The sequence below is a fragment of the Helicoverpa armigera genome, chromosome 20, assembly GCF_030705265.1.
Source record: "Helicoverpa armigera isolate CAAS_96S chromosome 20, ASM3070526v1, whole genome shotgun sequence".
In the NCBI taxonomy this organism is placed as follows: domain Eukaryota; kingdom Metazoa; phylum Arthropoda; class Insecta; order Lepidoptera; family Noctuidae; genus Helicoverpa; species Helicoverpa armigera.
The window spans coordinates 4,193,802-4,211,610 of NC_087139.1; the positions used below are offsets into that span (position 1 = coordinate 4,193,802).

Consider the following 17,809-nt stretch of genomic DNA (forward strand, 5'->3'; position numbering starts at 1 on the left):
TTACTGAGAGTAATGTACTCGTAAATGTTTACGACTGTGGCTGCGTTTTCAATGTTATTTAAATCATTTTTTTGAGATTCCTTCGTCGGCTTTGCCATTACGGATTATCGATGATAAATATTTTACTTTTATGTCATTCCATTGAATTTGTGCAAAGCCGCGTACGCACGTACGAACAAATTTGTTGCGTTACATGATATGCAACAACTTGGTTCGCACGTGCGTACCACTATCAAACATCGAACACTCTGTTCGTCAAACATGTTCGCGGCGATCCTTGTAGTGTGTTCTGTATGGACGGTGTTCGAAACGCTTTAATAACTTCACAATCGACCACTTCCAACGGCGCCGTCATGGCTACTAAGATAGAGTTCACGACTGTTGTTCGCGAACTCGACTCGAACTGTGTTTGCGTTCGTGTTCGAATATGCCGTCCATACGTACGAACCAAATGTTCGGGTCTGGTGTTTGTGTTCTCTATGTTCGTGTTCGTACGTGCGTACGCGCCTCAAGATTTTATCGTTGTGACCTCCAGAGACAGCGAAGATTGCATACTGTGCGAATCTTTTTATAAAAAAAATCTTTAAAGCAGATTTTTTTTTCATTTAAATAATTATGTTTTGGTTGTTATTATTTCGGTCACCAAGTCGGTTTTACCGAAGCGGTGAACGTTCGTCCAATAAATTGTTTTGATAACATGGGATGTCGGTAAATAACTGAATTAATGGGTTTCGAATGGCTGCTTACTTGCCGCAATTCTTCGAATCCAATTTTGTATTTTACTACACCTACGCAGTTCTTAATTCTGATACATTTGCAAAAGGTCGCATGTCATGTTGTTACTGGATTTTGCTTCTGTCTGTTCATTTTGTATCGCTTCATAAGCATTCGAAATGTTGATAATTTCCTGAAAACGAGACGATTTATTATTAAAAGATTTTTGACAAGGTAGTTGTTCAGAATCTATTATGCTGTAGATAGGCACTCTAACTAAGCAGGTCATTGAACCCTCTGCGCATGGATGATGAAGTTTTAGACCATTTGTGATCTTTTTGTTTGATCTTATGTTCACATGAAAAATGATGTTTTAATCCGATTTTTTGTTTAAATAAACAAAAAAATCAAAATTTTCCTCAATGTATCTCTTTCGCTGCTGCCCAATTTATGGTTGATTACTCGTCTGTGCGCGCTTATGGAAACAGTTCATCACATGCATGGTTGATTATTGCACGACTTTTATAAACTTTGTCCGTAGCACGCTTCTGATTACTTATTATGAAAGAACACCGTGTTTCAGTTACTATTGTTTTGTATGCATAGCACATGACTTGTTGTAAAAACATAATATCTCTTCAATGCTAACCACTTCGCATCATATTAAATAAATGGTCCGTTTTTCCTTTTGATTACGTGGATCGTAAAAAAGTCAGCCGATCCACATTGTAGAATATTTATCCTTTGTTTTATTTTCACATTTGATAGCAGACTCCACCATAACCTCTATGATCATAACTTCATAAACAATAAAATGAATAGCAGCGAATCAGCTTCTATGAATGATTTACTATGCTTTTGCGAATTTAGATAAGTTTTGTAATTAGCTTTTAATACAGTGCAGTTATTAGTATCAATGATCGAGTCCATAGGTGTGCAGTGGTCGGGTAGTGGCGGCGGCCTGGCTGGTCGTGCTCGACATGCTCGCACTAATTCAATTATTCCGTTTATGTAACGTACCGATCGCGTTGCATATAGAATTTCTGCCCGACGCACCACCAGCCCAATTAGGAGGACACTAAAAAGGTGCTGCGTTTGTTTGCGCCTCATTGTTCTCATCGGTATCTGGGCTGCCGCCATAATTTCGCAACTGGCAGGTCTCTGTTTCCTCGTCTTTTTAAGGAATCGAAAGTTGTTGATTTTCTGCAACGAGCCGAGGTGCCTTGCAGTTGTGAAATTGTGCGTAGGTGCGGTGCATAATGCGCGGGGGCCCGTCTGGTCGGCGGCGGCGGTGGCTGCGCCGCCGGTGCCGGGTGCCGAGGGGCGGCCGGTGGTGTTTACGATGCACTGGTGCGGCGGCGCCGAGTGGGGCGTAGGCGTCGCCGGGGGGCGTCGCGCCAGGCTTATCAGACGGTGGCGGGGCCGGCGCGCGAGCCTCACTCCACGTTCTACCGCTGACCGCGCGTGTCGTGCACGCTCGCTGACACCAGTTTTAGATAACAAAAACCTTTGTCCAGTCGAGGCAATAATATTTACACTCTGCGCCGCGTAGTTTCTGAGGGGTTTTCCGACGCCGACCGACATCTGTCAAACGATTGTTTTCGTTGCGCGCACGCGGGGATCGCGCTTGCTTGTATCAAGTTACGACAAGTTTTTGAAGTTATTAATGAAGTTTCCTGTTGCATTGTGAAGTGTTTTATTTGGATTGCAGTTAGAGGAAATCGGTAAGTGTTTATCTGTTATAGGCCTACATGCTGCGATGCAAACTGGGAATTCCCTTGACGTTTTGTAATGATGCCGCTACCGCAAACAGATTATACTGTTTACCATTATTAAATTTTTATTGCGTCATCTTCATTATTGTTTCTGCATTATCGTCATATCATGTTCAGGCATTTTGAACTCGTAAGTGTAAGGGTTGACGATGATGTTATTCGAGATGATCTTGAGGATCATCCTCGACATCATGAGTTCTTGCGTTCTGATCGCTGTTGAGATGGTTGTTGCGGCGTGTTGGAGGCGGTACGGCGCAGGCACTCGTGTGACGCCGCGACGCTGCGCGCGCGCCCCGTGTCATCGCTCGCGGTCAGTTGAACGAACCCTCCGCCGACCGACGTCAACCTTGCCATAATCGCGATTATTTGCATCGCCATTGTACCCACTGTGGGCCGTAAGTGAGCCTCTAATTGTCTCATCGAGTTGATGAATCCAGACACATCGCATAAATAAATATCCAAAAATGACATAGCTCCTAGCAAGTTTGCAGGCTTTGCAATTTTTTAGAATGACGCTCATGTCGGTTGTATTGCGATCACGATAAGAAAACTGTGGAACATTGTTTGCTTTCTATTTTATCGGCGACGCTGCTGATAATTTTTATTGAATGCCCCATCATTCCTTGAAGTCATGATAGTGTACTATGTTGTGGCATATTTTTACATTTGTTTAATGATATGAAAATGTTTTCATAGATAAGCATTTTTTCTAAATTAGGCCTTGAATCACTAATTATTTATTGACACTTAACTCTAAACATTTTTGTGCAACTGTAACTAAGTTGGATCAGCAAAAAATGTTTACAACTATAACTTGTATATCCCTCATAAGAGAATCTAGTATACCTTACAATTGTTCAAACGACCAAAACATTTACAATAGTTTTGATGATAAGATAAACGTAAGACACCTACCTGAAAAGTCTAGTCTATTGACGCCATCGATTGCCGACTTTACACAATAGTAACATTAGGACATTAAGATATCGTTCAAACAAATAAAGGTGGCGACAGTTCATGCTGTATGATGTACCATTAAAATTGTAAAACAAAATCGTCATAGTAGAAGTAATATCAACGAACAAATCTTTATTTACAACAATGACTAAAGATTAAGTATAAGCTATCAACATAAAATAAATATTTATCAAAGTAATTTAAGACAAATGTGGGGACAATACATGCACAATATGGCATCCTGTTGCGCTATTCAAATTAGTTTTATACAGGAGGCATTATTCTCGTCGTCACATAAAAATGTATAAAAATCTATTTTATGCGGGCTTATTATTCGTCGCGTGTTTAATGCGTCTCCCTTCTAAAGACATCCATATAGAATATCACCAGTTAAGTATTGAGGCACACTTTTATTACTTTGCATCATAATGACAATACTGATAAAATAATAACAATTTACGATTTATATTGAAAATTAATTTGAATTTATTGTTAAAGATCATAAGGTCAAAAGTTGACAAGTCAAAATATTGTCTATCTATATGGACGACATGTGCGTCAAATCAAAGTGAAAAGAAACAAAGAGAAATAAAATTCCAGCACAGCAGAAGTAGAAAATTCGATTTGTTGTTCAGGTGTTCAAATGCAATAAACTTGCGTAGAAAGAAATTATGACATACTAATCGGTTAACTGTCTGCTTTGTGATACACGGATATGAAGTACGTTTGACAAAACCTTGGGCTTCTGCCAAGCTGATGTCAGTTACATGATTGTACACTTTGTCTGATGTATTGTAGTAACTTGTGACGCTGAATCTACACACATTACGACTACATCTGAAATTACGTCTCATTTGTTATTTACGGGCTGAATAAAATGTTCAAAGAACCGTATTTTTTCTAATACTCGTTCTACTCAGTAGTGTGTCTATATTAGATTTCACTACGTCTATATTATTTGTGTTTTATCTCTTTATCTCTGAAAGTCAAGACTAGAAAAACATTTAGTACTGTGAATCTTTATGTATCAAATCAACAATTAAATAAACAGCAATTTGCAATTATGTTACAACAATTTTCAACAGAGAGTAAGATCTTCAATCCACACCCGTTTGAATTCTGAAGCGGCTTCAACAAATTCAATACAGACAAAATCACGAGTTAGGATTAATATTATTTGTATGTTGTTCCCGTTACATCGGTATTTTCTGTAGAAGAGCTATTGTGAAACATTTTGCGATAAGTGCAAGTGTTTGTGCAGCTAAGTGTTCGTGGAACGCGATAAGCGTAGTGCCGGTGTAGGCACCGATTGGGATGCCGCTATCTGCGCTGATAACGAAGGGACGAGTCCTGCAAATTGAGACGTAACCCGGACAAACAAACGATGGATAAAACAATTATTATGTATTTAGAAGCCAGCAACAAAATGTTACTAAACAGATATTAAAAACAGAATCGGTAGTAATTAGTCTATTTTGATGAATTTTAATTTCATGCTTCTAAAGAAACTGGTATCAAGTTCAGTCTTGTCTAGAAAATTTGCATTTTCAATTAGAATTTATATCAATTCAATTTTTATTTCTTGAAACTAAAAAGAATGTGACTTCTGGAACTAAAATAATTGTATTACTGTACAATTACTTCAAACAGAACTTTCTACGTCTGAGGAAGAGAACATTTTGGAATTTCCACGCCTCACCTCTGTATGTCGAAACATAAAAACGCGTTTTTCCTTGAACGCAACAAAATGCTGTGTGACGTCATATGATGGGCGTACAATTATCTCGGGTGGTGCTAGGCGGTGCCAGGGCCACGGCGGAGTGGCGGCCTTTCCGCACCCAACTGATAAACCGAAATGCTTTCAAATGCGCGTGCGCATGGGTCCACTTTACACCAGATTAACGGGATCCCCGACGTCTGGTTTTATGTCCTGATTTCGCAGTTGCATCATTGTTTTATCAGTTTTTATTGCACGTTTTGTGTGTGAAGTACTTAGAAGATATGTTCCTTTCTAAGGCATTCCTGTCTCTCCAAATAGCCTCCTATGTCATTTCTAGATATCAAATCTAACGATCTTTTTAGTTAAAACATCGCAGGTAATAAACCACTTTGTCAGTCCGCAATGAAGGCTCGAGTGTACCTCAAAAGAAATTAGCATAAGTGCCGCCAAACACAGCGAGCATCGAGACAATGGCTTTGTCTGACTATCCGTCTGTACGTCGCCTTCTATAACTGTTTCGTTATGTTTTACAACGTTACTTCAAACTTGCACCGACAAAGTGAATTACAGGTCATACCTTTGCGTTGCGATTCCAAAATTGTTCACTATGTCGTTAAATTGTATGAGTGACGTAAACTTTGCTCTTAACTTTTGCTGGAGTTCATGTTCAACTGACCGACAGTCAGGTTACTGGTTGAAAATTTATGCCTGCCTTCATTGAATTTACTCTTTATCAGCTTCACCTAACCTTTAGTATGCATTTTATTTAAAATGCCATACCCACATAAGGCGTTGCTTTATAATCGCGCTCCGAATCTTTAATTCTCAGTTTTGTACCTACTATCGTGTTATTTCCAAGTTTCGAATTGGAATGTTTAAGCTGAATTTTTGCTGAAGTCAACAGCATATGTCAACTTTTACAGATTCTGAACTTTAAATGAACTCTTTGAGAATTACTTACAAAGACCATTTCTTCACTGACGATGTAGGCGACGCAATTAAAAAATGAATAAAACAAGGAATACATTTGCGTAGGCGTCGGTCTGAAGTCGGCAGTCGCGACGCGGCGACGGGTTACCGAGGATCTCGACTAATAATACGTGATGTTAATTTAATTCACCACCGCTCAATGGACATACAATCTTTTATAGTACAAGATAAGTCCCTTGTTTGTAAAAACTAAGTTATTAGGAAACGACTGCTGAGAATATTCCACCAATCATTTAGATTTACTACGATAACATCCATATAAAATGTAAATTACACGCCAAAGCGATTAACGTATCAAACTTTATCTAAACGACCAAAATATTAAGGTATAAAGTGTGGACTTTGTCTGACTAAATTGTACCTATGTATTAGTATTTTTGTTGTAATCGTATCGCTTCAGTCAAAATTACGCTTGGTACAGTATTTTAGCGTTTACATCACGTTTATTTCGTAATTGCGTCACTCCTTCCAGCTAATTAATTCGAGATAATGCACATAAGTGTACGTAATCTGACCACGCGAAGAGTCACAATAACCATTAGCTCGGCGATATAATTTGCATTGCCATTTAACGCGTTAGGATTATACCTCTTTGTTCTACCGCATTCGTGCAGCTGCTAGTTCCTTATCGGCGCAGAACAATAAATACCGATTTAAAACAGTTCTCACTGCAGATAACCCGTTATGCCCTTCTGCATTATTCAATCTTAATTATCTGGTTTTTGTCCAAAATTTTGCGAAAATCTACGAAACAAAAGATGACCTAAAATCGAGAAGTGGTTTAGTGCTGAGAACAATATTTGTATGTAGCACAATGTCTGTAAAAAACGCGAGGTTTTTTCGACAAGTGTGCGGTTAGCCGTCGTCGGCGCCGCGCGGAATGTTTGCCATTTCCGGACGATATCCGGTCCTTGGTTCGGCGCCATACGTAGCGCTTTAGATAACCTTATCTTTAATAGTATAAGGCGCATCATAATCTCCTCATTACACACAATGTACACAAATAAAAGAAAATTACTTTTAAATCAATTATATTCCTCAAGTTTTCAGAGTTGTTTATCGTTTTGTTACTTCGTTGTTTTCTAGAATTTCAGTCGATAATTGTCTATCATTTTAAACGTAATATTCATTACGCAATTCTTTGAATCCGTGTTTTGAAACCTCATATTTTTTAATTTTCACCAATGTCGCGTGATGATTCATAGTTCAGAATGAATCATTCAACGTAATCGAGTTTTTGAATTGAGCCGACGACGACGAATGTAAATACGCGATCGTAGTGACCCGCGATAGAGAGCGAGTGGCGGTGACTCACACGGGTTTTCCGAGAAATACAGAATGGAGCAGTTTTCGTGAAAACGAAGGTCGACTCCGGTTGGCCAGGCGCAGTAATGACCACCTCCTTTGTGCCAACAAAGACTAATTTTCTTTATAGTTACAACTCCGCCCTTTGGAATTACGGTATAAAAACATTACAAAGAACTTTTCAATAACATTATTTGTAACCCTTTGTCCTTTAAAAGTCCCTGTGTGCGAAGGGTGCATATGGAAAGCGACAGTGCATCGATCGCGTCGTCCTGGCAAGCGCTAATTTTCCACTGCTGCCTAGGTAGGGATGACATTCATTGCTGCTCAGGTTCGACTTCACTTTCCATGTTTATGCGAGTGCAGCGATGGTGTGCGCTCGAGCGTTAGTTTCGTACAATAAAGGTAAAGTGAAGGGACGCTGGCGCGGTGCCAGGGCGTCGATTTATTTTATTATTCGCTCGGTGGCGGTCAATGTCGCGTCAGGCCGTCGGCGGCGCCACACATCGGTTGCATGTGTTGCTCTTATTATTTTTACAGTTTAAAGTTTTATTATACGCTGTAACTTACATGTTAAATGTCTATTATTGGTATCAATCCAATGTGTGATCACTTCATTTTATTGACCGGTATGACCGTCACTGTCTTTATTGAGTCGACGTAACGTATCAGTTTAGAGTCTGCTTGTTTTAGGTTTATAAACAGCGTTCTGAAAACTTAAATCATTATCTAACGGAGCCTTGACGCGCACCTTTCCTTTCCGGACGAACAATTCATCAAGGATATTTGATTTTTTGCTGGCTCTGGCACAGATTTTAAGGTATTATAAATTCAATCTCATATTTTATACTGGAACAACACTTATACTTAAAGTGCATAAAATAAATTGCCTGTAGTCACATGCATTAAATTTAATTATACGCTCCAAATTATCCTCATCACATAAAGTAATGCAACACAAGCACTTCTTTATTTTATTTAGAATCAGTTCAAGGAATTTTCTAACTCGCCGGAGCGTCGCTATTAGTATGAGCAATTAGCGTTCCGTTAATGAGCTCCCAGACAACCGACTAGATACGAAGAGACGGCTATAGAAACACTTCTTGACGGATAGCTGGGCACTTAAAGTTGATGGGGTAACAGCCTGGGAGTGCTTTATGGCGCCCGTGGTTAGCGATGTCAATAAGTTCCGTATCTCCATGGAATTGAGGTCAGTTTTTGAACAACTCAAGGTTTGGTAAGGCGTGCTAGGAATTTTACAATGCGTAGTTTTGTGCGCTGGAGCTGCCGATTACGACCGCCGGTAGACAGCTTTCTGCAGCCTGACAGTTGTTTACTTCGAACATTCTACCCCTTTTAGCTGTTTCTTTCATGTTAATGGTAACGGCAGTGCCGACTTGGTAATATTCTTGTGCTGTCTGCATTATTTTGAAGTAACAGTTCTTCTCCCTGGCAAAACGATCTTGTTGTTCTCACTGCTGAAGCAATATTTTCAGTACGCTTATTTTCTTCCTTGTTGCAAATGGGGGTAAAAAACTATCTCTAGCATGACATGTTTTAACTATCAGCAGTGTCCAGCTGGCCTGTAACCCCATTACAATGGTGACCAAATATTGTGCGCGGTGGGCGTGCTTCACCTGTCGCATCACGCGGCCGCCACGTGCTCACGCGCATGTTCTATGTACGCGACGCGCATACCGATCCCATGCCTTGTAGCGTTTACACGTATTGCACATATATAGGCCAAGTTTTTAGGGTAATTTAAGTCTTCTGTAATGCAATAGGAATTTTGCGAATTTTGTAGCAATTCCTTCCTTCTTTTTTTTAATGGTCCAATTCAATCTTTTTATAGTGGTTTGTTATTTGTTTTGTAAGCTTCTGCCAGATTGGCAAAATACGTGGTATCAATACTTTAAATAATGAAGTATTGTAGCCCTAAATTGCAAAACTTTAGCGTTACTATCAAGCTGCATCTTATCAACAAACGAATCACGATCTCAAACAATATTATCTATGGAGAAAATCTATCTGAAAAGGCCACCCTCATGCTATCGACAACAATACGAACCAATAAAAACGCGGTGCCGTTTATGTATGACACGAGAATGTTATCCGAATACTAATTTCGCACTATTCTAAGGGGTCATACACCTTCGCTTTGTTGTTGTCAAATAAATTGACATAGTGCGTCGTACTTTTGCACCTCGGAGGCTTAAAACGGCAACGCTATGCAAAATCTGTTTTTCATCTTGAACTTTGTATTCAATAATTCAGTCGTTTACACAATATTAACGTTTATACATTTTGATCTCGTGTTTGGTTGTATCTGATGCTTGTTTATTATAAATGGTATATTGCTGTAGTTGTTTGGGATAGTTGATTAATTGTTAAATATTTATTGGATAGCAAGCATAGGTCCATTTTACCAAGACTATGCAGCAATTCGACATTTAAAAAAAAATAAAAACCAGAACATGTAACAAGAAGTCAAACGGAGTTTTTTTTACGGAAATTACTGTCTGTTTTCAATCAATACACATTGATTAGTTTACAAAATTATGTTTTTATTTGTACTTGGACAATAAAATGCGAAACAGTGTGCAGATGTAGTATCGGGCAACGTTCCCGGAAAACCGCGGCTAACCTCGCCTTGTGATAGCTCTAAATAAAACTGTGACGACATCATTTCGGGAACATGCGACATTACAGCTTCGATTACAGGAAAATAGACAAAAACATGAACGCTTCCTCACAACACCTTTTCATATGATTACACTGATACGTCGTAGATATCAATGTAATCATTTACCATCATATCTATAAGGAAAATGATAGAATTCAGTTGTTGAAGGAAAACTGAAGGTACCATTTCAAGAAGTCTTAAGATAAGTGTGACTGGATGATTAATGGCTAATGGATAGTAATATAAAGCACCAAAGTTCCATTAAATTTAGGTCAGTGAGGACAGTTATCCGAGAAACTCGATGCATGTGGACATTGCACACATGATTAGATATATTGCATTATGTGGAAGGCACACGTGCGGATAACGGTTTGCCTTATCAACTGAACTTACAAACCTCACCTAGTTAGACAAAAGAAAATCCGCATTTCGCAACCAAAGAACAAGTATGGCAACATAATGTACGTTCTTGTGAAAATATTGTGCAAATCTTAATCTATAGGCTGGGTTGTTTACATGGCCTTTAGTTGGCTCTTCTTGAACTTTAAAAACTTTATTTTCAATCAAAATAACATTATTTACGAGACCCTAATTGAGATCAACCACATGAATAAAATAATCCTGTCATGTGGAAAAAAACCTGTGCTTCAAATAATGGTAAAGTGTAACAGAATAAAACATCAGAGAAGCGCTGTACGTAGATACGTCACAACTAGATATAGTGGTGATCTCATTGGCGTGCTAGAAGCGATAACACGCGTACTACGCTCTCCGAGAACCCGCAAGGGCTCCACAAACTGGCAATGCTGCTAGGCTTCCAAGAAAAACTGAAAACCAAAGACATAACACAATAACGCATAAATGACGCACCGCAGTCTATAGGTCAAGGAGACAATTTCTTTATAAACTGTGACAGAAATATGAAATGCAAGGTCCGAAGTTCCACTTCCAACACAAAGACAATTCGTGACATGTTTACAAAATCCTTTGTCGTTCACCAAACGATAGACTCCGATTACTTTTCGCAAGAAACGGAAGCTTGAAGAAATGCGAACAGGGATCCAAACACCCGAAAACAAAATGACCACGACTAACAAGCAAGAATGTGATAATAAAGCGTTGGTTAATTGTTAGGTAAAGCACCGTGACCAATTAACGTACATGTAAGCTATACAATGCGCGCGCGCATTTGAGACGAATTTCATTTAAGCAATTGTAGTAATTGACCGGGCAGAGCGCCTTCCGGAGCAGTCGCCGCTTGCTTTGTCTCCTCACTTGCACTGATGCACGAGGTCGACTATGTCAGATATCTCTTATACGATGATTTAATAGTCTGCACAAAGCTCGCTCGGAATTTTAACTAACCATTAAATGCCTATGTTGGGTTAAACATTAACACGTTATGTTCAAAAATTATTTCTGCACTTTTACAACGCTCCTTTTAAGGTAGTATTGACGCTCGTCTATGGCCGTAATGAGCGCGCCCACGGGTCCACCGCGTCCTTGCGACAAGGTCCGACCAAGCCTCCCGCCCACCAGTGGCGTCACCGCTCTCATCATAAACCTACAATATTAAGTCGATACTACTATATTAAGCTCGAAATAGCGCAACCCCGTCTTTGAAAATATGTAGGTCCCTACTTTTGAAGCCAAATGAAAATGTATTGTCTCGCGGAAAATGCTGAAGCTTTGTTTGAAAGCTCTTGGATGGCTAGAGTGCAGTGGCTTTGTTTTGAGTATAAAGCGTTACCTCAGATAAGTAACCATCGCCGCGTGCGATGCGAAATGATGCGAAATATTTCCGGAGTTAGAGGAGTATTCTATTAATAAATGATTCGACGTCGCTCGTGGGCGAAGATTTCGGGCGAGCGTGAGCGGGCGCGGCGTTCAGTAGCGCGCGATCCGCCGCGGCCGGCCGCCGTACGCGCGCGCAACGAACGAACGACCCGCACTCCCGCGCACACGATACTCCACGCGATACTTCGCGACATACGACCTACGATCCGCCCCTAAACACGCGTTTACGCCGACCCCTATACGAAAGTCCCGTGATATCAATCTCACCGGTGCACAGACGGATCGACCTCACGTAGTTAATACCTACTGCACTTTTGCGAGGGCGGATTATAACGAACAAATCGACTAACAAACTCGAACCGCACGAAGGTGTCGCGTCGCAAAAAGCGCAACACAATAGAGTAAGCGTCTAATTATAAACGTGGTTGAGTTAGCAGCGCAACATGCAGAACATTGATCCTCTGGAGATCGCCAACATCCTCGCCACGGAGCTGTGGTGCCAGCAGGTATACCGCCCACCGCCGCTACCCCCTGTCGGTGTGCTCCACATTCCTCTATATTTTCGTGTAAACAGACATTTGGCTCTCGTGCCATTTACAGGTGTCACAAATATTGAGTAAAGGGATCCCTGAGCTAGCAACTCATTAACAATGCGACACAAATGGGTACAACTAGAACAACATTAATTTATGTTAATAAATTGTTATCAAGTAATTTGCAACGCAAGTAACGAGAGCAGTACGTTTGTTACTAGAGCATCAGTTTTTAGGTGACAGATTTATTGGTCGGCTTTCAACGCACAACCCATTAGCGTACTCACTTCACTAAACTTACTCGGACACTTCAGATAAACAAAACTATGGAATAAAAATAAAAAAGGCATTTTAAAGAGCACTAAATTATTTACAACTACGGAAGAATGTTTAAATTAATATGTATGTAAATAAAGTTGTTATTTTGTTATGTTGTTGTTACGATACATATTGTGTTGTGAAAATATTTTGCTGATAAATTGCGATTGGAATGTGGAAGCAACAGAAAGATCATAACAATAAATATTGCATAACAAATATTGCACTTTTGCAATGAATTATTGCAAACTTTCAAATACTATCAGTGAATTTAATTATATAGTTGAACTTGTATGAAATATATCGGTCGGGTTCTCAAACTGATGACGATGCTCCTCCTACTTAATTAATTCGTCTACTTTCAGGCAAACAAGTTGTAACTGGTTGACACTCGCGCTTCTTTAGTATACATGCCCAATTACCCAATGCTAATCAAAACTATCTATTCAATAATAAAACTGACAACAAAAAGTTTTTCGTACCTACTTTGAATCCAGACATACTTTGACTTTTCGAACAATTTCGGATCTGATGATAAGTTAAGCTAACACGTTTGAATAGAATCATTGCTTTGGATCTCTATGATAGTGTAAAGAATCCTGATCTGTTCTCGTAAAGAAACTATTTCAAAAGAGAAGACTTTTTGGAAATTCACTTCAAAGATTTGCAAACTACATCCAATACTCATTTATTTCTTTTGTCTATTCCAGTTGGCAAACCTAGAGGGCCTCCAATCGGGGGTCCCGACCCGCACCACGGCGACCATCACGCCCACCCAGCTGCGCAACTTCGAGCAGACCTACATCGAGCTGACCAACTGCCGCAGCGAGCCCACCACGCACGCCGGCTTCGTACCACCTTCCGTCACGCACGCCAACAACTACGGTATGTATAGTAAGTAGATAGATGATTTTGTTTTTAGCACTCAACATACAGAAAATGGGATTAGAAGTCAAGACTTTGTAAGGTGAAGAATCTGGATGTAACAGTAACATATGTCTAAAAAGATCTGAGTATTTTTGCTAAGAATCAAACTCATAAATCTATTCGTCAATTCCAGGCATCCTGAATTCGGTGGGGTACTGCGACTCGGGCCCGACGACGGCGCTGCACGTGTCGCCGGGCCCGCTCTCCGCCAGCGGCGACAGCAGCAGTAGCCCCGGCCTACCCACTCCGAAACGACGGAACATGGGCGGCCGGAGACCTACCAAGGCCCCCACTGACCTCTCCCCCGAAGAAGAAGAACGCAGGAAGGTCAGAAGGGAAAGGAACAAAATGGCCGCCGCTCGCTGCCGCAAACGCAGACTCGATCACACAAACGAACTGCAGGAGGAAACCGAGAAATTGGAAGAGAAGAAACAGTCGCTTCAAGAGGAGATTCGCAAATTGAACCATGATCGGGAGCAGTTGGAGGCGATCCTGCAGAGCCACATTATATCGTGTCCGCTGGGCAAGCGATCCGCGAGTCCGCCTGACGTGAAGCCCTTCCAGGAGTACGCCGCCTACCCGGACATCCCCGAGGACGGCGTCAGAGTCAAAGTCGAAGTCGTCGAACCTGTAGTGGACCCCGTCATGGTGTTGGACAATATATTTACTTCGCCGGCTAACGACAAGAAGTGAGTTCTGTTTTTTTATTCAGCAAATATTGTTTAAAATTCAAATCGATTTCATTGACATTCAAATTTATTAAAAAGGCTGGTTATTCATATATTTCAAGTATTTGAAGACCACCTGGATTCTTCAAAAATTCTTGACTAGGTTTTTTTGTTTGCAATTTCCAAATATATCTTTGACATTGAACTAACATGTTTTATCTCGTTTTCTAGAATAATGTTGTCGGCGGCTAACCCCGCGGTGGTGACGAGCGCGGCGCAGGCGTCGCTGGAGACTCCGCCCGTGCTGTCCCGTCCCAACAGACCCAACTCCTTACAGGTGCCGCTCAGACTTACGCCTGCTGAGGTAATTTGGCTTTTATAGCTAGTACATTTTAGTACCAAATCGTAAAATTCATAATCCTTACTATAATTTGTATGTCATTAACTATCCATATCGATATATTGCAAAAGATCGATGCTTTGCTGCTGAACTGATTTGAAATTAAATCAGTTCTAAAAGCTTCCGTATAATATTCTACAGCCATGCCTGACCTATCCAAACACCTACACACGTAACTAACAGCTCCATTCTCTTTCCAGTTACACAACAGCAAAGCTCTGGGCAACAACAAAATAGCGGGCATCGAGATCAGCACGCCGAGCAACGGCATCCCGTTCAACTTCGACAGCCTGATGGAGGGCGGCACGGGGCTGACGCCCGTGCACCCGCACCCGCACCCCTGCGCGCAGCAGCAGCGCGCCGCGCCCGACGCCGCCTCGCCCGACTCGCACAACAGCCTCGTCAGCCTCTGACCGCTGTCGCCCGCCTACTCACCTCAACACTCGACTTCACCTATTTATACGTTCCCTGCCTGAGCGTCGGAACAGAACCTACTCTTTCTCGTCTTCTACTCTGTACTCCCTTCGGTCTACTGTGAGGCGATCGAAACTTTCTTCTTCTCTTTATTTATTGAGAGCTATATTTTAGGTAACATACTTGCTCACTTGTGCTTTGTATTTATATCGTTAAAATTAGTGCGGCGCGGCTCGCCGCCCTACTGAAGTCAATTTACGAGCTGTTTTATAACATTCTAAAGAAAAAAATATTTTTATAACTAGATGTGTATTTCTGCAGAAATAATAATTGTGATCGAAAAAAATAAAACAGAGTTTTATTTGAAGCATTTCAGGGATTTATTTTCGTGTTGTGCTTAATGTCTAGCGAGGCTAGAATAGACGGTGCGTTTTATATTGTAAGGTTATATGTAAAAGATCTCTTTTACACTGTTCACTTTGGAATATTTCGGCACAAAATGTATTTATTGAACGATCCTCAAAGTATCTTGTCATAATAAACCTCGTGCCATTTACTACGTCTACTCTCAGGAATACAATAATTACGAGTACGAAATATTTAGTTAACCATAAACTAACAGCAATATTACTTAAAGAATAATTAATATATTGATTGTAAGTTAGCTCAATGTTGATGTAACGTCTTACCGTTCCATTGGATTAGGTACTGGTAGTGTAAAATTATTGTTAAGCCTTTTGTGATACGTCCAGTGATTGTGAACCGTACACTATATGTATTGTAACTCATGCCATCACATATTGTATATCGTTGAACGTACAACATGCTGCACAGACTGCATTTTTATACTCACATTATCTAATGTTAACTACATGAAATTAACTATTTTCTCATTTACAGTTAATACAATTGTTACAGTAAATAAAATATATAAGTCAATTATTATAATATTGTAATACATAATGCTATGATACTACGGATCCGTGGCATGAGTTTCCTAGGTTTATCTAATCGGTAGATACCACTGGAATAAAAATAAATTAGTTTAAGGCAATAATTAGTGTAAGGGCACTTAACGATTTAATTATATATTTGTATGCATAACTTAGACCAAATTATTACTTCATGTGCTTTATCGTAGTTGTAATTAAAATCTAAGCCAAATATTGAGTTTATGTCGTTACTTTAGGTTTAGTTATTCCCGTTAAAGTATTATTGTCTACGCGCCGAGAGCGGAGAGTATTTATTTAGTAATCTACGACTTATTGTATGAACCAGCATGAATTGTATCTAGTGCAATAGTGCAGATTTGCCTATGGTTTATAAGCGACAATTTTTGCTATGAAGTTATTACTCAATCGAAATATTATTACGCATAATATGAACATCTAGGATTAATAAGAGATGTAATTTTTTCTAGAAGATTTTCTTAACGCAATTGTAGAATACTTTTGTATTTTTTCATGAAAATTAGCAAAGCAATATATTTGATAAAATTTATTGGAATAAATGAAGCAGATGTAGTAAAATATATATGTAAATCTGAAAATATAAATTTGTTTACATACACTTGAATCTTGCTTTTTATTTGACAAGCCCTAAAAACCTGAGATCAAAAGCCAAATGGCTAAAAATACAATTAAATTATGTTTGTAAATTACCTGGTGCTACCTATCCATTAGTACTGACAGTGTCATGCATCCACCTGTGCACTCTTGCCTTGATGCTGGTCTTGAACCTGATGTAGATGAAGAACAATAGCTCCAACATGCTGATGCAGCTGCAGCCCATTAGTAAGCCAAACACGCCACCCAAGTTAGCTGTGAACGCAAGAAGACTTGGTGAATTTCTAATAATAGTAACGCAGTTTTCTGGACTACGCCCGTTTTATTCTCTCTATTCCAACTACTTTTAAAATTATCTTAAAGTTAGCCGTCTTAAAAACCACAAAAGTTGTGCTCATGCATAGGTCTTGAACTAAACGAGAACTACTACTTATGTCCCCATCCAATATTGAAATTTCATGGCGTCCAATTTAATCCGAAATTAACATTAACATTAATTACGATATTTGTAACCGACTTCCCAAAAAGGAGGTTCTCAATTTGGATGTATGTAGGTACGCTTTTCAATAGCAAGCAAAGTTTTCACTTACATACTAAACTGATGATAGACATGACTGTCTCTTGTTTCTGCTTGACGTACACCGGGTTCGTGAAGAAGAATGACATGGAACTCGTACTGTCGTTGAAATTCAACCCCACACTGTGACAAAGCATCAGTTACAATGAGAGAGAAATATATATCAAAAGTAATCTCTCTCTACTAATATTATAAAAGAATTTACTAATACTACTAATATTGTAAAGGCTCTGAAACTGCTGGAACAATTTGAAAAATTATTTTACTGTTTGGAAGCTGCACTATTCCCGGTTGCTATTGGTTAGGAATGTTTTATGCGGATATAGGAAGTAATTACCGAACCCGAGACCCCAGGTACAGCAGTTGCGCTTGTCTACTAGCACCAACGAGGCAGTCAGAGAGAGCAGAGGCAGTCAAAGAGCTAGTAGGTATCTAAATATAAACTCTAGTTTCCATCGCAATTTGG

At 39.8% G+C, this 17,809-nt stretch overlaps 1 protein-coding gene across 6 annotated transcripts in view; it reads left to right on the plus strand.

The window, feature by feature from the left end:
* Positions 1 to 16,776, plus strand: part of LOC110380441 (transcription factor kayak) — a 32,912-nt gene extending 16,136 nt beyond the window's left edge. For 2 of the 6 annotated variants that reach the window (XM_021340434.3, XM_021340437.3), the window contains exons 2-5: positions 13,503 to 13,686; positions 13,853 to 14,408; positions 14,619 to 14,751; positions 14,988 to 16,776. In XM_021340434.3, coding sequence (XP_021196109.2) covers positions 13,503 to 13,686; positions 13,853 to 14,408; positions 14,619 to 14,751; positions 14,988 to 15,200 — 1,086 coding nt within the window. In that variant the 3' untranslated portion in view covers positions 15,201 to 16,776. Of the gene's footprint in view, positions 1 to 11,999; positions 12,448 to 13,502; positions 13,687 to 13,852; positions 14,409 to 14,618; positions 14,752 to 14,987 lie in introns of those variants that run through there. The other 4 variants (XM_021340439.3, XM_021340441.3, XM_021340436.3 and 1 more) reach the window with 4 other exon arrangements.
* The last annotated feature ends 1,033 nt before the right edge of the window (positions 16,777 to 17,809 follow it).